The 21,636-nt window shown below is 35.4% G+C and overlaps 2 protein-coding genes across 2 annotated transcripts; one reads left to right on the forward strand and one right to left on the reverse strand.

The window, feature by feature from the left end:
• Positions 1 to 3,659: 3,659 nt before the first annotated feature.
• LOC124927254 (putative cyclin-A3-1) lies at positions 3,660 to 4,768 on the reverse strand. Its single transcript, XM_047467645.1, has one exon. It carries the CDS (start codon positions 4,728 to 4,730, stop codon positions 3,660 to 3,662), a length of 1,071 nt encoding a protein of 356 aa, XP_047323601.1. The 5' UTR covers positions 4,731 to 4,768.
• Positions 4,769 to 17,045: 12,277 nt separating this feature from the next.
• LOC124922015 (putative cyclin-A3-1) lies at positions 17,046 to 18,270 on the forward strand. Its single transcript, XM_047462735.1, has one exon. The coding sequence runs from the start codon at positions 17,095 to 17,097 to the stop codon at positions 18,112 to 18,114; it is 1,020 nt and encodes a 339-aa protein (XP_047318691.1). The 5' UTR covers positions 17,046 to 17,094; the 3' UTR covers positions 18,115 to 18,270.
• Positions 18,271 to 21,636: the final 3,366 nt, after the last annotated feature.

Consider the following 21,636-nt stretch of genomic DNA (forward strand, 5'->3'; position numbering starts at 1 on the left):
AAAGCTCCCAAGAACATGTTGATCATCATTTCAAGGTGTGGATCGACCTGGATGATGATCATTTTGTTTAAAACAGTTTATGATCAAATATCAGATTTTTGATTAAAAATTGGATTTCTGATTTTAAGGTTGTTTTGAAGTGAATGAGCTATCCAATAATTTCCTTATATCACATATACTTTTTTTTGGGAAAAATATATCACATATACTTGATTGCTACTTAAACAAGAACACTAGCTATTTGTTTTTGACCAATTCAATAACTCAAAATTTTCATTTTATTTTGAAAATTTTGATTTTGATCAAATATGATCGAGATGGACCAAACATGATCCAAATAGTTGACCAACATCATTACAATCATGCCGAAAAGCTTTTGGGCTATGATTCGATCGAATTAACCCAAGAACAATAAACCTATGTTTTTGATTTTTGAAATTCAAATTTGTTTTTTTCATTTAGATAGATTGATCGGTTCTATCCTATCTAGATAGTTTATAAATCATCTAAGGATGAATTCTCAACCATAAAACTCCATAAACAACAAACATACAAGTTTATGCAATTTGATATATAAAAATTTCAAATTCAAACTATAAATATGAATTAGAGGTTGATTGGAACTTTACAATGGATTAGAGAATACTCCTTGTTCCTTATGGAAGCTTTGTAGATGTTAGGATCCATGTTTTAAGGCCTTAAATAGAAAATTCGAAAAAACTGAAGCTTTGAATCTTTAATGGCATATTTTGATTTTCTTCGATTTAAGGGTTGTGTGTTTGTTCATTAGCTTCAGAATGACTTGAGGGGGTATTATTTACTCATCCTAAATCGGTTGGGGAAGCCAAGTGGGATGAATTAGTCAAAAGTAATTAATAGATTTTGATTGTTCTTGGGTTGTAGTCGCCGGAATAGGCCGTGACAAGGTCTACGGTTGTAGGGAGAATGATCATTCTAGGCTTTGAATCAGCTCATTGGTGGACTAATGGCTAAGTTCCAAATAGTCAAAATCATCACGGGTTCTTCATGCTTATCTAGAGGGCGTTGCGATGAAGAAGGTGATCGGAGGTTCAAACAACATCGTTTTGATGGCGTCCTAGCATTTTGTCTTGACATCATTGGCGTCTAGGTGGTTTCAGCTAACGGGGTTGACGTCCTGTTAGTTGATTTGGTGCTCCTCAGCGCGCGTATCCTTCCACTACAACGTTCTACGCCGAGTGCTCTAGCGCGTTGGATGAAGACCGGGCGTTCATCCGATGGATGCAATTCCATGTGCTGCCATTTTATCTGTTTTCGACTACACCCGATTACAAATATTTGTTTTTATTTAAAACCTTAAGGCTTATTTGAAATTTATTTTTCTTTCATCTTTTTGGATTTAATTTTGATATTGCCAAATACATAAAATATGAAAATAAATATGAAAAATATTTTTCCAATTTATTTTATTTTTGTATATTTCTAAGATTTAAATGAATAATTCTTTGAGATGAAATGGATAAAATAATCCATCAAAATGATTTATTTTTGTCCTTTAATTTTTCTAAAATTATTTTGAGACATTATAGATATAACATTTATCCCAAATAATTTTATTTTTTATTTTGGCCATACTTCTTAATTAATTTGATTACTTAGCACAATAATTAATCGTAATTAATTGTTTTAACTAGGTTTTTGGTCATGAGGTTAATTATTTTAATCTTATTTATTTAAAAATAATTTAAAATAATTATTTTAATATTATAAATTGGGATATAGATTTTTAGTGCTTACATAAATAAATAATAAAAATAAAAATAACAAAATTAAAACACTTATTAGTTCATGTTAGACCATCTCCAACGAGTACGCATAATGGGTTTTGCGTGCTCTTTTTTCTCCAACCATACTGAAAAAAAACTCAAAATGGGTTTTTGTCCTCCAGCCAAACACGCATGTTGGACGGTACATCCTGCGTTTTGGCCATTTTAAAATAATAGCCCTTAAGTTATATATATATATATATATATATATATATATATATATTTAATAACTTTTAATTTTTTTACATTTAAATTAATACTTCAATTTATATTTTTTTTACCTTTAAGATTAAAAAAAGATAAAAAGTTAAATTATTTTTTAAATATATAACTAAATCTGAAATTTAATCTAATTTATTTTATATTTTATAATTTATTTTATATTTTTAACTTATATTTTATAACTTTAATTTTATAAATTATTTTATAATATTAAACATGTTTATTTTAATATAATATATTTGTTTATTTAAAAGTATTAGAATTATTTTATTGTTTATTAATTATTGATATATAATTAATTTTTATCTTAATTTTATTATATTAAAGAAAAAGATGGGGTTAAATATCTAAAGTTAAAATATATAAATAATATTAATAAGGTTAAAAAGTTAGTGTAAGAAAGAAATATTTTAAGAATATTATTTAGGTTTGAGAATGAATTTTTAGTTAGAAAATGAATTATTAATTGATGATTAATGTGATGTTTACTACATTTTAGGTTTAAGAATGAGTTTATGGGTTAGAAATGGTTTTACATTAATTAGTTGTACAAAGATTTTTATATTTATGTTGCACCAGTTCACACACAAAATAATTAACAAATAAAAAAAAACTAAATTGTCAACACTTAATTTTAAAATATTACATAATAGGTTTAAGTTACAAAATCATTTGATACATTTTTGTAACTGCTAGGGTCCACAAATTAAGCCTCGGTCCTAGAATAAATTTCAGCAACCTTTCTCGGCACCCGTTCTCGGTCCTATTGTGCACATGGGCCAGTTTTCTATTTTGTTGTTTTAATATTTTGTTTTGTTTTCTTTTTCTATTTTACAAACCGAATTCTGTTATTTTCTAGTAGTTGTTGTAACCGAATATTCTGGGCAAGACATCACATATATAAGACTGATCTTTTTCTTCCCTAAGGACCTATGAATGAAATAATAAAGATATGAACTTCACCCCCATTTGTCTATTATTATTTATTATGGACTGTTTGGTATAGATCAATAATATTTCTCTTCGCACCCTTGGTTCTTCTATCCCTCATCCCAAATTCTCTATCAAAAACCTTCCGCTGCCCTTTAATTATAGAATTTCCACTCGGTCCTAGAGATCAAGAACTTATTCTTGAGATTAAGAACCCATAAACACACCTTACGAAACAAGTCATAACACATTATTTCACTCAAAATAAATAACAAGAGCAAGAACAATAAAATTGTCTAAATGTTATTATTTTTAATATTGAATTAATTAGTCATTGCACAAAGATTGATTAAAATGGATATATATATATTGAAACTATTCTCAAGTGTTCATTCAATTTCTTCTCCAATTGCAAATTGTTTATGTACTTTCTAACCTACTATCATAAAATATTCATCCTAGTGTAAACCTAATCAAATACCTAAAATCAAACGTGATCTCGTCAACAACTTAAATAAAACACGAAAAACAAATCACTTATACCAAAATCTAATCATATTGCATTTGAATGTAATTTTTAGAAGCTCAACTATTAAACTATAAATATGAACAAACTAAGACATTAAAAAAAAAAAGGATATTTTGAACAAAACACCACTTAACACCTACAATTTTCCTTGAAAGGGCCTGTCTGATAATGGGTCATTCAGCTGAGCTTGATACCAGATAGATAGATATATCTAATTTGGGGTTCAAGCCTTCAAAGTATAAATTGGGTATTTGTAAAGGGCCCTTCATCAAGCCAACACATTTGAACTTATGCTGGTTGTATTTGTCTCTGACTGCTACTAAGGAGCCTCCTCTTTTACCCAACTGTAAGTCTTGTATAATAAGAATACAATCCTTTAAATCAGCAGGTTTGTATCCCGAAAACCGTTCAAGGTTTGCATTCCATGGATGTTTATCAGGGTGGAACATAAACCTGGAAAGGAACACAACAGAAGAAGCAATCATGGATGGCAAGAACTTGACACAGCCATAGTCCAGCAAACTCAACTCTGCCAAGTAGCATCCCAATAACTCAAACTCCAAATCAGGATATTTGCGATCCTGTTCAGAAATCCTGGAGAATCTTCTCAAGAAGGTATTAATGGTTGGACTGCTGACTTCGAATTTAAGAGATTTAAGTATGTCGGCTTCCATCTTCACCAGCTCTTCCTTTTTGTAAGTGTTATCTGTGATGTAGCAGAAGTCATCAAGTGTTGGAGGATTAATCTCTTGAAACTTTGATGCAATCGACATTGAAGAAACGCCAAGCAACTGCAGCCTCTGCTTATTGAGAGGATTAAGAGACAAGAATCTGTCAATGTAAGTGATTGAGAGAAAAAGTGTATCGGATTGAAGCTTGTATTCTTCTGCAACCTCCACCAACCAATCCACCAAAACCCCTCTCATGTTTGCAGTCACATCTTTCTGCACCTTGTCGATATAGTCTTGCAGCGGCCTTCTCTTTGCCTCTTTCTCCATGTTATGAAGATAATCGTAGATTTCAGTTACATAACCATCGCACATCTCAGAATCATCAAACTTGGAGGCTGCTGCTTCAATTTCACGTACAGCCGTATGCGTACTAATTAAATTGGAAATCCCATCGAGAGGGGATCTCTTCTTGGCGGGGGAATGCTGCAGATGAGAGTCCTGTCCGACAATTGCATCGGCTGTCCTCTTCTTCCCGAAGCGAGTAACACTCACTGAGTTTACTTTGACAGTCATACCTAATTTCTCTCGCACCCCCACGTCCTATATGATTGATTCTTCCTAGAAGAAGAAAGAGATAGACCAGGAGTAGTGAAGACGACGAAGGAGATGATATGGCCTTTGATTTGGGAGGGTGATGAATAAGAAGGCATGTTGCCAGAGAAGCAGCCATGTCTGCAAATTTCAAATGTTTTCGAAGTGGCGCTCTCTAAAAGTGAAAACCAAAATTAGAACTTCAAATCCCCAAATATTTGAAAGGGAATGAAAATTAGAATCCCAAATCTCCAAATGTTTCAAAAGGAATAAAAATTTTAATTTTTAATTTTTTATTATTTTTTTAAAAATAGAATAACTTTAATTAGTCCTTTTTTAAGATTTTTAGAGAGAATTTTGATCTTTTACAAAAATTATTAGACTAGATTTTATTTATTTATTTATTTTTTAATTTTTAATAATTAGTTAAAATAAAATTTTTCTTCAAAAAGAGAATTCTGTCTCCATTCCTCAAACTTTAACAAAAAAATCAAAATCAAAATATTCTCCTTTTTTTCATTTGATCTGTATAAAGGTCTATATAAAGTGTCACAGCCCAATCTTCTTGGCCCAGGAAGAGGAGGCTTAAGGAGAATGTCACGGCCCAATCCTCTTGGCCCAAGAAGAGGAGGAGGCTTGAGCCCTTTTAAGCCCAACCCAAGGAAGATTCTAGATTGGAAGGAAGCTGGAAGGAAGGTCCTTGATTAGCGCACATAATGGAGAGTTAAAAGGAATTCCTTGATTAGTGGATCACTAATTGATATATAAAAGGAATGTCCTTAATTAGGAATGTCCTTGATTGATAATTATAAGGAATCCCTAAATTAGTGCACAATCAATGTAACAGCTAGAATTAGTCATATAAATACCTGTGAGGTATTACATTGTAAATCACCAAGTATTCGAGTAATATACTACTATTTTTTTGTAAGAGTTACTCTCTCTCTAGAATTCTTGTGTCAATTCTATTAAACGCCGAGTGTTGCGTCGAGAAAGGCTGACTAGTTACTCGTTCTTGCGAAGATCGTAACTAGTGCCGCACGGATCGTCAGTGAAAAGACTGAGCCCGTGACAATTGGTATCAGAGCTGAAATGACGAGGAGATCGGAAGAAACTTCAAAGGTCGTGGACGAAGTAGAGAATCTTCCCCACGGGACCGGAGAAGATGGTAGGAACTCTCGCAAAGTTCAGGCGGGAGGAACCAAAGCTACCAAAGAAAGAGAAAGATCAAGAGACGTTATCGTTGACATCATCGCCAGGTTGGAGAAGGTAGAACTCACCGTGGCGTACGGACAAGATAATGACGGGGACCTAGATGAACGCATTGCCGAGCTTGAGAAGGAGAGAGACGAGCTCCGAGGAGGAATGCAAGGTGCCCTGAACGAAGGCTTGTCCAAATGTCAAGAGAAAGCTCAGATCGTGGAGAAGACCCTCCTTGGTGAAATCAGGACCTTGACAGAGAAACTCGAGGTAATGACTTCTAAGTTACAAGATACCGAAGAGGATGTGGCGTTACTCAAGAAGGCGGTTGCGCAAGAGTGCGGACGCGCACCTGTAGGAGTCCCTAATCCGATAAGGATAGACATTCCAAGGCCTAAAGCGTATTTAGGCGAGAGGAATACGAAGGAGATCGACAACTTCTTATGGAGTCTGGACCAGTACTTCAAAGCACTCGGCCTAGTAGAAGAGGCGAGGAAGATTGATACTGCCACGACATACCTGGAAGACACCGCAATGCTGTGGTGGAGGCGAATGAGTAGCGACATTGAAAAAGGTACGTGTTCTATCAATACCTGGGGTGAATTCAAGGAGGAACTCAAGAGACAGTTCTATCCTAAAAACGCTATTCGAGAAGCAAGGGCCAAGTTGCGGCGACTCTCACAAAGAGGGAGTATCAAGGAGTTTATCGCTACTCTCCTTGAGATCCCTAACTACTCAGACGACGAAGCCTTGTTTGCCTTCACTGATGGTCTACAAATGTGGGCGAAGTTGGAATTGGAACGACGTAGTGTCCAAGATCTAAGCTCCGCAATTGCCGTGGCCGAATCTCTTGTCGAGATGAGAAGGCAAGAGAAACCAAAGTCGACCTATGAGAGGAATGACAATGGGGAAAATGGTGGAGACCATATCTATAACAATGAAGACCCAGTTAAGTTTACCAAATCCAATGGTAAAGGAGATCGCGACGAGAAACATGGAGAAAAACCCTGGATAAAGTGTTTCTTTTGCGAAGGGCCGCACAAAGCAAGAGAGTGCCCTGTGAAGAATAAACTATCAGCATTGATGGAGGAACAAGAACGCCTTCACGATGAAGCTCGCTTGGGGTCGTTAAACCTAATCAGTGCCGTTACAGCAAAATTTGATAAGTCAAAGTCCGCGAAGAAAGGACGACTATTTGTGGAAACTAGAGTAAGAAACCACATGGTTAAAGCTTTGTTGGATACGGGAGCCAACAACAATTTTCTAGAGGTAAAGGAGGCGGGAAGACTGGGGATTAAGTACACTAAAGAGAAATGGTGGCTTAAAGCAGTCAACTCGGCACCAAGTGCGACTTATGGAGTTGCTCGTAATGTGAAGATCAATTTGGGGGAGTGGACCGGCCTTCTGGATTTCTCCATTATCGACATGGATGACTACAAAATGGTTCTCGGCATAGAATTCCTTGACAAGGTAAATGCCATCCTACTCCCTTCTGCCAATATGATGTACATTCTAGAGCAGGGTAATACTCGCACAATACCTTTAACAAGAGAGGGCAAGAGAGAAACTAGGCACCTATCTGCCATGCAACTCTCAAAAGGTGCGGAGGACACCTACTCATCATCTTTTGTCGCTGGGAAAGAAGATGAAAAAATTGCGTCTAAAGAGAAGATACATCCAGAAGTTACAATTGTACTAGAGAAAGGTCACGATGTAATGCCCGCTGGAGTATCAGAGAAACTCCACCATAAGAGAGAGGTGGATATCAGAGAAGAGTTAGTCAAATGTACTAAACCATCGGCGACGGTTCTTTATCGCATTAAACCTTCTAAATTGGAGGAATTGAAGAGGCAACCAGAGGAGTTTCCATTCACGAAAGGGAAGTGCGAAATAGCCAAGACCGCCAAAAGAATGAAGAAATGGGAGGAAAAGAAGAGAAGACACTTGGAGTTCGGAGGAAACCGAGTGATAGTAAAACTTCTCCTCCATCAAGAGAGACAATTTTCCAAAATTCATAAGGGGCTTGTGAGGCAATACGAAGGCCCTTTCTTAGAGAAGAAACGGGTTAGAAAGCCAGCACGTCGCTCAAAACTTTTATCTCATGTGGAGATATCATCAGGGCCTACAAGGAGGAAGCGACGAGGACGTCGCCAGATTGAGTGGGGGAGAATGTCACAGCCCAATCTTCTTGGCCCAGGAAGAGGAGGCTTAAGGAGAATGTCACGGCCCAATCCTCTTGGCCCAAGAAGAGGAGGAGGCTTGAGCCCTTTTAAGCCCAACCCAAGGAAGATTCTAGATTGGAAGGAAGCTGGAAGGAAGGTCCTTGATTAGCGCACATAATGGAGAGTTAAAAGGAATTCCTTGATTAGTGGATCACTAATTGATATATAAAAGGAATGTCCTTAATTAGGAATGTCCTTGATTGATAATTATAAGGAATCCCTAAATTAGTGCACAATCAATGTAACAGCTAGAATTAGTCCTATAAATACCTGTGAGGTATTACATTGTAAATCACCAAGTATTCGAGTAATATACTACTATTTTTTTTGTAAGAGTTACTCTCTCTCTAGAATTCTTGTGTCAATTCTATTAAACGCCGAGTGTTGCGTCGAGAAAGGCTGACTAGTTACTCGTTCTTGCGAAGATCGTAACTAGTGCCGCACGGATCGTCAGTGAAAAGACTGAGCCCGTGACAAAAGGTTTGGGAGAGAAATAAATTATGATTCTGAGTGTTGATGAAATTTTTATTATTTAATTATGTATGCTATCTCAAATTTATACTATTTTCATTCGTTTTGTTTTTGTTGCTCTTTTCCTTTTCTTCTCCATTCTTTTATATAATAAAATAAAAATAAATTCTTATTTTACTCTTTTTCAAAATATATATATATATATATATATATATATATATATATATATATATATATATATATATATATATATATATATATATATATATATTAAAAGATTCAATAGTTCGGATAGATAAAAAAAAATGAGAAGGTCCTTTAATCCTATCCAAAAAGAATTAGGAATACACTTTTGTTTGAAAGAGTTTTTCAATAAATATTTTTCTTTTATTATATTTTATCAAAAAAATTGATTGTTCTAATAATGTATCAAAAATATTTGGATTGGTTTTGAGGAATTCCATGGATACAAGTTATGCTTTGAAATAAAAGACATAAATACTTCAGTCATGCCGATAAATATGTTCGAATTTTCGTATCCGAGTTTAATGAATCGAATAGCCAACAGACAAACTCAAGTCAAGCTCATCTTTGATATCAAAGTCCTAAAATGATTTTTGATTTATTTTAATAGACATATTTGACTTAAGAGTTGTCACCTATTTTTTTTCCTCGAAAACTAGGAAATAAAATATTTTTGAGATTCGGTTTTGGGCTCGGTGCATTTACATGTTGGAAATGACTACGATGTTGTGTCCTGCATTTCCGTTAAAGACAGTCTCTACTTTGAATATTTGATATTTTTAGAAAATGTGATTCTTACACTATTTTGTTTTTCTCATGCTTAGTTTGCACTCTATTTTTCTCTACATTTTTAATTTATTTTTATATTTTTAGAAAACTAAGGATTTTCTTATCCCAGGCATGGGACTAAGTTCGTCATAAAAACTTAAAATAATTCTAGAAATATCATTTAGTTCATCAAATATTGAGGTTTAATTTTATAAGTATGTAGAAAATTTTCTTGAATATTTTATATAATTTAGGCAATTTTTTTTTTGGAAAAACGGTTAATATCATTTTATTAAAATTCTTAAAAGTGGGAGGATCAAAAACCATAAGTAGACAGACCCTAGATATGATTAAAGGATGACAAATGCACTAAGACTCGGGTTTACACAATTAGAAACAACCCCAGCAGAACTTGTTAGGAGGGCAGAGTCTGGAATAAACCTGCTACACCTAACCTAGAAAAATGCAGGTTCGATGTTGATACTGTGTCTTTGGCAGTGATTACATTGGATCATCCACACAAATTCAAACTCCCGCAAGAAATAAAAGAGAAGTGTGTCAAAGCTTGGGATTTTGTAATTGTAGTTCACTTTATAGGTAATACTAAAGTGTCATTCAATGCTGTTAGAAGTTCCCTTACGGAATTATGGAAAAAGGTTGGTCTTGAAAGAGTTATTGTCAATGATCATGGATTCTACTTCCTCCCCTTTCGCAATGGTAGTGAGATTTGGGGAATTATTAAAAGTGAGTATACTTTCATTATGAATCAAAGGTTCAAATTATACAAATGGAGTGAAGAACTCAATACAAGTCACAAACTGCCTGAGCTTGAGAAAATCTAGGTTAACCTTAAGAATATTCCTCCACATATATGTAGTCCAGTTGGGCTTGCATACATTGCAAGTATGATTGGAAAACCCCAAATGTTTGACTCAACTATTGAAGGTTCCTTTCATCATTATAGGAGGGGAAGAAAACTTCTCAATGAAAACGGATGGTATGGGAAAATGCTAGGCTGGGATAGTTAAGTTTTAATGTAGTCTTTTCTGTTTGTAATCTCTATTTTTTTAAAAATATATGAATGTTACTGATCAGATTTTTAGGGTCTTTTAATTGTCATCCTTAATCATAACTAGAGTTTGTCTAGCTTTGATTTCTAACCCTCCCAATTTTTAGACTTTAATGAAATGGTTCTAACTGTTTCCTTAAAAAAAACTATTAAAGGTTATGAAAGGGCGTCTGTTATTAGGGTCAGTGTTGAGATACACCTTGGAAGTTATATTCCATTGAAGCTTGAGCTAAATGATAGGCTAGGAAATTGTTTTGAAATCAGGGTACAATATGTATGGATGCCGAATAAATGTGTTAGGTGTAGCACGTTCACCCATTCTATTAAGAATTGTCTAGTTAACAATGGTCGAGCATCTAATCCAGTCAGTCTGTCCAGCTCTATAAATCCTACTAGAGAAGTGGCGTCAGCTAAGGGCGTTGCATCGAATGATAATGAGAATTTGGTTCAGCTAATTAGACAGGGTCCTAAAAATCAAACTCAAGTTGACGGAAGAGCCGAGATTCAGATGGGAAGTGAAACTCAAGAAATTCATAATGCTAATAGTAAGAACGAGGTTCAAGATTTAAAAAGTCGGAGGCAGAATCTTACTATTAATCATGAAAGGATCAAGGGGAAAAGGCTGTGGAAGTATAGAAGGGTTAAGGTTCAAAAGAAGATTGAAAAATAGGTTTGGAATCGGCAAAAGATCAAGAGTTAGGCCAGAATGCTTTATTTAGGTTCCAAGACAGGAAGAGATTAGTGAGGCTCAGGTTCAAGAAGATAAAAATCTGGGTCAGAATGTTGAGAATCTTAATCAGGTTCAGGTGGAAAGTAAAATCAGAGTGAACAAAAGGAAAGTGAGAAAGTTGAAGTGGATTTGGGTTCAGAAAAATGTTAGGTTGCAAGATCATGGCCGAGGTCATAATGCAGAATAGGGTATGGGTCAAGAAAAGAAGCAGATTGCGAATTTGTTTGATTAGTGTCAGATTTAGGGTATATTAGGTCGGGTTGAGGATCGGAGGGCTGAATGTTGAGTCTTGGGTTATGAGCAAACACTTGACGCAGAGGTGCTTAATTAGGATTAGATTCGTAATGGGCTGAATCAGGTTGTTAATCAGAAAGCAGAAAGTTTGAGTCTGGGTTAGAATGGTGGAAATGTAAAGGAAATACAGAGAATTTTGAAGCAGGTTATGATCAGAGACATAATGGTAATGTTGAGGAGGCTAGGATCCTGGGTCAAAGACAGGAACTTCAACATGATAATCAAGACCAAGGTAATGTGGATGTTGAAAAGTTAAAAAGCGACCAAGGAACCCATGGCACCGTGGATGCTGAGAGGTTGAATAGTGACCAAGGAATGATAAATCATTTGGACGCTAACAATCTTGAAAGTGACCGAGAAGCTCAGGTCCCTATAAATGCTGCGAAGTTAGGAAGTAGCCATGAAACTAAGGTCCTAAAGAAAGTAGAAACTTTGAGTGCAATCGGTAGAGTGGAATTTCTAAGGATGCTAGTAATACTGAAGAAGACCGAAGAGATTTGGACCGACATGGTGCTAGAAAGCTCGATCCAAATTGTGAAAATGCAAGCATTCAGGACCAAAGATTTTTTGATTAGGACCGAGGTTTTCGAATCAGTCAGGGTGTAGGGAAAATGGGTCTTGACCGACATTTTTTCCATGGAGCTGGGAAATTAAACTTTGACCGAGAGTTTTTGGTTCTCAATAATGAAGAAAAATTGAATTGCGACCTAAATTTTTGACAGGGTACTAAAAAAATGAACCCCGACTAAGGATTATTGGGTCCTAAAAATGCAGATCATAAACGAGACCAAAAATTCATGGTTCCTAGAATTTCCCCAACACTGAACTATTACCGTGAAGATCTAAATTTCAGAAATTATTCAGATTTCAATTATAACTAGGAGAATTTAGGACCTGAAAAAGCACCTAACTCAAGACACGACTGAGAAATTCAAAGAACCGAGGAAGTTCAAAAAATGGATCGCAATCATAATATTCAAGATTCTCAAGATGTTTCTCATATGAATTGCAACCTGAATCTAAATATTTCTAATCAGGTTGTTTGTGATCCAAAAGAGAAGGCTATATGTGAACTAGGAGCCATTGACACCCGGGGTGAGTCGCCTCTAGGTCCTAATCCACGGTCTAGAACTCATGATTGGTCTGGGACTGGTACACTTAGGCAGAATATTTTTGTTAACACAGAAAAGGATAATCAAAGATGTAGGGTTAGGCTGCAACAAGTTCTGGACAATAGTGCTAATGTTGGGAAGAGGATTAGTGAGCAATTTACAACAGATCCCGGGTTAGTAGGGTCTAGGTCAGTTGGGTCTAGGTCGGCAGATTATGGGTTGGAAACCTCCAAAGTAGTTATGTTTGGGTCGACCGTTTCTAGGTCAATAAGGTCTTGTAGTGTGAGTTTTGGGTTGACTGGGAATTGTAATACACCGGTTAAAAGAAGACAAGTTCTTGATGGAAGAAAAATGAAGGTTGAAGACAAATTGTTAGAATTTCTATAGATGTCTATGATAATATTGATGTGGGTATGTTGGACAGAAGAACATGTGATTCAAATGAGACCGGCCCAATTCTAATGACAGCTTTGACCAAGACACACAGTCTTTGTCATTTGGAAAAATGGAGAACCTTGAGCATAAATGCAACAATAAGGGAGGAGCTAGTAGTGACATGATCCCTCTTACCTCTAATAGGACAAACAATCCATTGCCATTGAAGACAGCCAAGATAGTGATGCTTATGATTATTCTGATATTGAAGATAAAATTGACTATGAAATTGAAATGACTAAGCATCAAACTAGCTATGATGAAATCGAAGAGTAGGAGTCCAACCCGTATATCCATTCATGAATATAATGACATGGAATATATGCGGGCTCAATGACCTCATCAAAAGCAAGGAAATCAGAAGGGTCATTGATGATCAGAATTTAACCATTATTGGAAATTTTGAGACTAAGGTGAAGAGTCAAAATGTGGACGGAATTAAAGGCCTTTGTATGGACAACAACTGAGATTTGGTGCACAATTCAAACACGAGGACATGCAGGATTTGGGCAGCTTGGGATACGAAAGTGATTGATGTTAAGTTGTTACATTCTGATCAGGTCATAATGGTTGAAATTAAGAGCAAAATTGATGACAATCTTTTTTGTTTGGCAATCGTCTATGACAATAACTCGGGGTCAGACAAAAAGGTTGTTAACTAAAAGAGACAAGGCTAGAAGTTAGATTGTGAGGATAACTGTTGATAGATGTGAACAAATTATTGTGGGTATGTTGAACAAAAAAACATGTGATTCAAATGAGACAGACCCTATCTTCAATGATAGTATAGACCAAGACACACAGTCTTTGTCTACTAGCAAAATGTAGAACCTTGACAATGAAAAGGGAGAAGTTGGCAGTGACCCAAGCTTCTTATGATGCAAACCAATCTGTGGCCATAGAAGACAACCAAGATAGTGATGTTTATGATTATTCTAATGTTGAAGATAACATTGGCTGTGAATTTGAAATGATTGAGCAGCATGCTAGACATGATGAAACCGAAGAGTAGTAGTCCAACCCGTGTATCCATTATACGAGGGCTCAATGGACCCATCAAAAGAAAGGAAATCATAAGGGTCATTGATGATCAAAATTTGACCATTATTGGAATTCTTGAGACTAAGGTGAAGAGTCGAAATGTGGACGGAATTAAAGACCTTTGTATGGATAGCAATTGGGATTTGGTGCACAATTCAAACACGAGACATGTAGGATTTGGGTAGCTTGGGATACGAAAATGATTGATGTTAAGTTGTTATATTTTGATGATCAAGTCATAATGGTTGAAGTTAAGAGCAAAATTGATGATAATCTTTTTTATTTGGAAATCGTCTATGGCAGTAATTCGGAATCGGACAGAAGGTTGTTATGGCATTGTTTAAATGCTCAGATTGAGGACAAAGACCCATGTGCATTGTTAGGTGACTTCAACGTCACGAGGACTGAAAATGAAAGGAATCCAAAATCTGATTTTATACAAGACATGATCGACTTTAATGAGTGTATTAGAGACATTAGTTGCGTTGAACCTACCAATTCTGGAAATTTCTTTATAAGGTCCTCGATGAGAGGTGGTGAGCAAGTAAGGAAGAGAAGAATCAATATGGGTCTTATTAATGCGGAGTGGATAACTAGATATCAAATAAGCCACATTCATGTCATAAATTCGGGGATTTTCCGACCATTGTCCTATCAAGCCCTTTTGGGAAAAAGAGAAGAAAATGAGACGACCGTTCAAGTTCTTCAATTTTTGGATGGAGAATGACAACTTCAAAAGTATTTTAAATGAGGTAGAGAATAACAAGTTGATAGCACCAACATGTTTTGGGTTTCAGAAAAATTGAAATTCCTAAAAAATCAACTTGTCAAGTTTGATAGAAAAAAATTCAGCAACATCTTTAAAAGGGTGATTGCTGTGAAGGATGATTTAGAGTAGGTTCAAGGGCGTTTACATGGAAATGATGTTGACATTCAACTATGGGAGGAGGAGAAAACTTCCATAACCTTGTTTAGAAAACTTAGTTCAATGGAGGAGAGCTTTACAAGGCAAAAGTCGAGGAAAAACTGGATTTCGCTTGGTGATAAGAACACTGCTTTTTCTATTGGAAGTGCTCATCTAGGAACCTTTGAAACAACGTCCATATACTTAGGAAGGACAATGGAGAATTTGCACAAGGGCATGATTAGATTCAGGAGTTGGCTGTCTAATTCTATCGGAGTCTTATGGGTACAAAAACCGGGCAGCAACATAGTCATCTTAACACACTCTACCAGATTGTTGACAAGAAGATATCGTCTGATGATATTCAGGATCTAATTGAGGTGGTTACATGGAAGATGTTAGGAAGGATTTGTTCAAAATTATTAGAAATAAAAGTCCCGGTCCGGACGGTTTCAATGCGGAATTCTTCAAAGAGAAACTAGTCTATTGTTAGACACGACGTTACTGAGGGGGTGCTAGAGTTTTTTTAGGAATATGAGGATGCTTAAACAATGGAACGTCACTATCCTTAACCTTATCCCTAAAAACTATGTGCCCGAAAAAATCCAAGATTTTAGACTCAATTCTTGTTGCAATGTTGTGTATAAGATTATTTCAAAATTTCTTGCTAAACATTTTCAAAAAGTGATTTCTAAAATTGTGAGTTTAGGCCAATAAACTTTCATCCCCGATAGATCTATATCACATAACATACTCCAAATACAGAATATTCTTAAGGGTTATGGTAGAAAAAATATATCTTCGAGGGTTGCATTTAAGATTAATATCTGTAAGGCTTTTGACTTTGTCAAATGGGGGACTATCCACAATTTTTTTGTTGTTTCTGGTTTCTTTGGCATTTATATTAATTGGATTATGCAGTTTATCACTACCTCTCATTTTGTAGTTTGCGTTAATGGCGTCCATAGCGATTACTTTAAGGGTGAAAATAGAGTGAGGCAGGAAGACCCTCTCTCTTCGTCCACTGGTAAAAAAATGACCTTTACCGACAGATATTACCGAAGGTTTTATAAAACTCTCCTAATTGATCCCGAGAGAAAATAATCTTTCGTTATTAAAAATAGATTCCGAGAGGGGTGTAAAACTTTCGGGTTTACTAATTAGTACCAAAAGTTCTACAATGAACTTTCGGTTTTGACATTCCTAAAAAATAAAAAAAATTCTAAGTGTTAGGAGTTGGTTAATTGCGAAGGTTATTCAAAAAAACTTTCGGTTTTACCTTTCCTAAAATTTTTAAATACGAAGGTTTTCCAATAAACTGTCGGTTTTGACTAATCCCAAAAAAATGAAAAAATATTCTAAGTTGGAGAATGATTAATTGCGAAGGTTATTTAAAAAACTTTTGGTTTTATCTTTTCCTGAAATTGTTGGTGAGTATCTTAAAACAAAAAAGAAGAAAAAATGTGAAATTATTATTTAAAGAATGGAATTTTAAAATAAAATAAATAATAATTTTAAACTTATCGGCATTTTTTTTATAGTCTATCAATTGCAAATTTTATTTAAAATATATTAATATTAAAAGGCTATAATTTAAATAATCGAAAATGCCAATAAAGAAGGTCAAAAGTGTCTATGTAAATTTTACTTTATAATTATTTGTAATAATTTTTAAAAACATTATAAAAAAAATATATATATTTATATATATATATATATATATATATATATATATATATATAATATTTTTATGTTAAAATTAATACTATGTTAAATATCTTCTTTACAAGTCTAAACTAAAATATTGTTTTGAATTATTTAAATTTTCATTCCCCTTGAAACATTTTGGAATTTGGGGTTCTAATTTTGTTTTCATTTGAGAGAGAGCGCCACAGAGAAAACATTTGAAATTTACAGACATGGCGGCTTTTCTGGCAACATGCCTTCTTATTCATCACCCTCCCAAATCACAGGCCATATCATCTCCTTCGCCGTCTTCACTTCTCCTGGTCTATCTTCTTCTTCTTCTTGGAAGAATCAATCATATAGGACGTGGGGGTGCGAGAGAAATTAGGTATGACTGTCAAAATAAACTCAGTGAGTGTTACTCGCTTCGGGAAGAAGAGGACAGCCGACGCAATGGTCGGACAGGATTATCATCTGCAGCAGTCCCCCGCCAAGAAGAGATCCCCTCTCGATGGGATTTCCAATTTAATTAGTACTCATACGGCTGTACGTGAAATTGAAGCAGCAGCCTCCAAGTTTAATGATTCTGAGATGTGCGATGGTTATGTAACTGAAATCTACGATTATCTTCATAACATGGAGAAAGAGGCAAAGAGAAGGCCGCTGCAAGACTATATCGACAAGGTGCAGAAAGATGTGACTGCAAACATGAGAGGGGTTTTGGTGGATTGGTTGGTGGAGGTTGCAGAAGAATACAAGCTTCAATCCGATACACTTTTTCTCTCAATCACTTACATTGACAGATTCTTGTCTCTTAATCCTCTCAATAAGCAGAGGCTGCAGTTGCTAGGCGTTTCTTCAATGTCGATTGCATCAAAGTTTCAAGAGATTAATCCTCCAACACTTGATGACTTCTGCTACATCACGGATAACACTTACAAAAAGGAAGAGCTGGTGAAGATGGAAGCCGACATATTTAAATCTCTTAAATTCGAAGTCAGCAGTCCAACCATTAATACCTTCTTGAGAAGATTCTCCAGGATTTCTGAACAGGATCGCAAATATCCTGATTTGGAGTTTGAGTTATTGGGATGCTACTTGGCAGAGTTGAGTTTGCTGGACTATGGTTGTGTCAAGTTCTTGCCATCCATGATTGCTTCTTCTGTTGTGTTCCTTTCCAGGTTTATGTTCCACCCTGATAAACATCCATGGAATGCAAACCTTGAAAGGTTTTCAGGATACAAACCTGCCGATTTACAGGAATGTGTTCTTCTTATACAAGACTTGCAGTTGGGTAAAAGAGGAGCCTCCTTGGAAGCAGTCAGAGACAAATACAACCAGCATAAGTTTAAATATGTTGGCTTGATGAAGGGCCCTCTTCAAATACCCAATTTATACTTTGAAGGTTGAAGAATGTTTGGTTCTTGTCTTCCCCAAATTGAATCCTATCTAATCCGTATCAAGCTGACCTAAATGACCCACGATCAGACAAGCCCTTTCAAGGAAAACTTTAGGTGTTAAATTGGTGTTTTGTTCATAATGTCCAAAATGTTTTGGCTAATTTCTTAGTTTGTACCTATTTCTAGTTTAATAGTTTAGTTTCTAAAAAATTCTATTTAAATGCAATGATATTAGATTTTTGTATGAGTGATTGCTCTTCATTTTCTTACTTAGTTAATGACGAGATCACGTTTGATTAGGCATTTGATTACGTTTAAACTAGGATAAATATGTTAACGATGGTATGTTAGAAAGTGCAGAAATAGTTTGTGATTGAAGAAGAAATTAATCGACATTTCGTGATTTTGTTGAACACTTGGGCTAGAATGATATTGGAACCGAAAATACCGACCCATTATTGTTATTGAATGATACAATGGTGTTTATTTGACAATCAAAAAATTATATGTTTTGAATATTATATTGTTTGATTATTTCGTATAATTCAATGAATTGTCGGAAGTCGTGAGAATTTTTTCTTAGAAGCACCAAACTAGTTCAAAGAATTTGAAAGGTGCTGACAGGTAAATTAGATTGGAATATTTTACCATTGTTGAGATTGATGATTATTATTGTAATAGGTGTTGATTCATTCCCTCAAAAATATGGACATAGGTATTTCGATTCGTAAGATATCAAAATGCGATATTATAGAGAACAATGTGTGAAACTTTCAATTTCTAAGTCATCGTTGCTCGAGAGAAAAATATATGCACTATGATAGAATTGATAATGGTGCTAGTCGTGGAAAAGGGAATTGATAATCACATATAAATTCTTAAGTAATCTCACATCTCTCAATGCCAAACGTCAACTAGAAGCTAGTACATCCCAATATCACGAGTGTCATTTAGAATATTGTAGTAGTTCGTATAAGTGAGACATTATACTCACAGTTGATCTAGTGACCGAAAAATGTTCTTGTAGACTTTGAAATATATATAATATTCTGTTCACCATATTGGAAGTTTTAGTATACTATTTTGAAATTTTAGGTAATATTGATATGGGGTGTACAGGTATGGCTGCATATGGCCAAATTAAAATATTAAATCAGGCCAAACAACAATGGGTCAATCTTCATAGAAACAATCTTCACAGGATCAAGTCACACAAGGTCAATCTTTCACAAGGTTAATATTCACAAATTCAATCAGCACAAATTCAATCGTTAACACAAATTCAAGCTTGACATGTCTAATCATACAGACCTGTAACAACTCTGATTCCTAATTTAATTAGACCGAGTGCAAGATGTTTTAAAACGTACATACATAAGTGGAAAAACAGAAACCTTTGCGGAAGAGTTATAAATATATAAGTGGCATTACAAAACTCGTTCTTTAAAAACAGACACGGTCCTTTACATCAAAAACAATTAAAAGATGGTCCAATATTACAAAAATAGTGGTCTTTTAAGTGCTAGACTCTAAAAGTGCTTTAAACTTCATTTTGTTCCTCCTCCCACACACACACCTCCCCTACACCCTGCCCACTCTCCAAGCCTCCCTTCATTAAGGCAACATAAAGTTATGGCTATGTACCTACACCACACAAGCATAGTGAGTCTAAAGACCCAACAAACATTTATAAAGAGTATAGCAAAGGCATTTAAAAACTTATTGTATTGATATGCTGGTTTATAAAATAATATTCTCATAGTGATAAAATAGAAACATTTCGAGCACATATTTGACCCTTGACCTTGAGAGTTGATCTTCAAGGTGAGGTATCCATTTTGAGCACATATTTGGAGGGCACTCTTCGGAGTCTATCCCTAAAGTCCACAAACTGGTTAGACACATTCTGGGTGGGTAGATTTTCTGATAGCTCATGTTCAGAAATCAGTCCCATAATAAGCATCCATAACTTTGAATTCGGACTACCAGTGCTCATGTTGGCTATCCTTCCTCCCATAACCATAATATACATCCATATTCACTATGTTTTCCATAAAAATATATCATACCTTGAAAAACAGTTTATTGTTTGGGAAAACAGATCATAGCTTTGGAAAATAGATTATCATTTGGAAAATAGAATATATTTTGGGGAAACAGATCATAGATTGGAAAACATAATATACTTTGTGAAACAGATCATAGAATATATATGAACTATATAAACTGGTGTGGGTTTCTAAAGATGGGTTGAGAAAAAGAGCTTGCCTTAGATGATCTTGCTTCTATGTTATGATTTTGCTTCTAAAGTGTGCTATGACCTTGCTCCTAAAGTGTGCCTTTGGTTTTCTTAGTAGAGAGAAGGAGGAAAAAGATAAAATGAATGAAGGGGTGCAATATATATATTACTTAATAAGGCTGGTCACTAGCCAGTCATAAGCATGGGATGGCCAAGTAAATGATGAAAGGGGCTGGTCATCAGTTTGTCATATGCATGAATTTAAGAAAAAAGGGCTAGTCACCTACTTGTCATTGGCATAGGTTAATCAAAAAGGGCTGGTCACCTGCTTGTCATCAGCTGGGTTTAATAATAAAATAATAAAAGGCCTGGTCACCTGCTTGTCATTAGCATTGGTTAATCAAAAAGGGTTGGTCACCTGCTTGTCATCAACTGGGCTTAATAATAAAATAATAAAAGGGTTGGTCACCTGCTTGACATTGGCATGGATTAACAAAAAGAGTTGGTCACCTGCATGTCATATGTTTGTTGAATAAGTATGGGTTGGAAGCATGAGGTGGCATAAGCATGAGGTGGCATAAGTATGGGTTGGAAGCATGAGATGACATAAGCATGAGGTGACATAAGTATGAGTTAGAAGCATGAGGTGGAATAATCATGAGGTGGCATAAGTATGAGTTGGAAAATATAATCAGTCGGACCCCCACAGTCGGACTCCCTCGGTCGAACCTTCTCGGTCGGACCCCCTCGGTTAGACTCCCTCGGTCGGACCCCGTCGATTAGACCCCCTCGGTCGGACCTCCTCGGTTAGACCCTTCGGTCGTGACATAGATTTTCCCTTGGCCCCGACACAGATTTGACTTGGGCCATTTGTTTTGGTCAGGACCGAAGTTACTCGGTCTAAAATGAAATTTTGGGTGTGACACAAGATCTATCTAGTCTATTTCATAGACTATATGGTGGACAAATTGTAGTTGGTTCATGTAGAGGTAATGGTAATAAAGAAGGTCGATAAGTCGTAGTTAATGCAATTAAGTTACAATATGATATTATGCCACCGAACCTGTTGTTGAATAGTGCACCAACATTGTTAATGAGAAAATTACAAGATATGATTAATGAAAAAAAATATTGTTTGATAAAAAAATTTGTAGCTTTTAGCTATGATTAAGGATGTTAAATTATTAGTGGTAAAAAATATTTGAATGTGGATGATTTGTTTTTTTAGGTTAGTGGTAGTAATTTTTTGGGTGTAAGGATGATATTTTGTTGGTGGTAATAAACTTTTGGTTG

Source organism: Impatiens glandulifera, chromosome 1 (assembly GCF_907164915.1).
Source record: "Impatiens glandulifera chromosome 1, dImpGla2.1, whole genome shotgun sequence".
Taxonomy (NCBI): Eukaryota; Viridiplantae; Streptophyta; class Magnoliopsida; order Ericales; family Balsaminaceae; genus Impatiens; species Impatiens glandulifera.

Excerpts from the sequence above, each read along its gene's own strand:
- LOC124927254 (XM_047467645.1), bottom strand. The coding sequence starts at position 4,730 with ATGACTGTCAAAGTAAACTCAGTGAGTGTTACTCGCTTCGGGAAGAAG.
- LOC124922015 (XM_047462735.1), top strand. The coding sequence starts at position 17,095 with ATGACTGTCAAAATAAACTCAGTGAGTGTTACTCGCTTCGGGAAGAAG.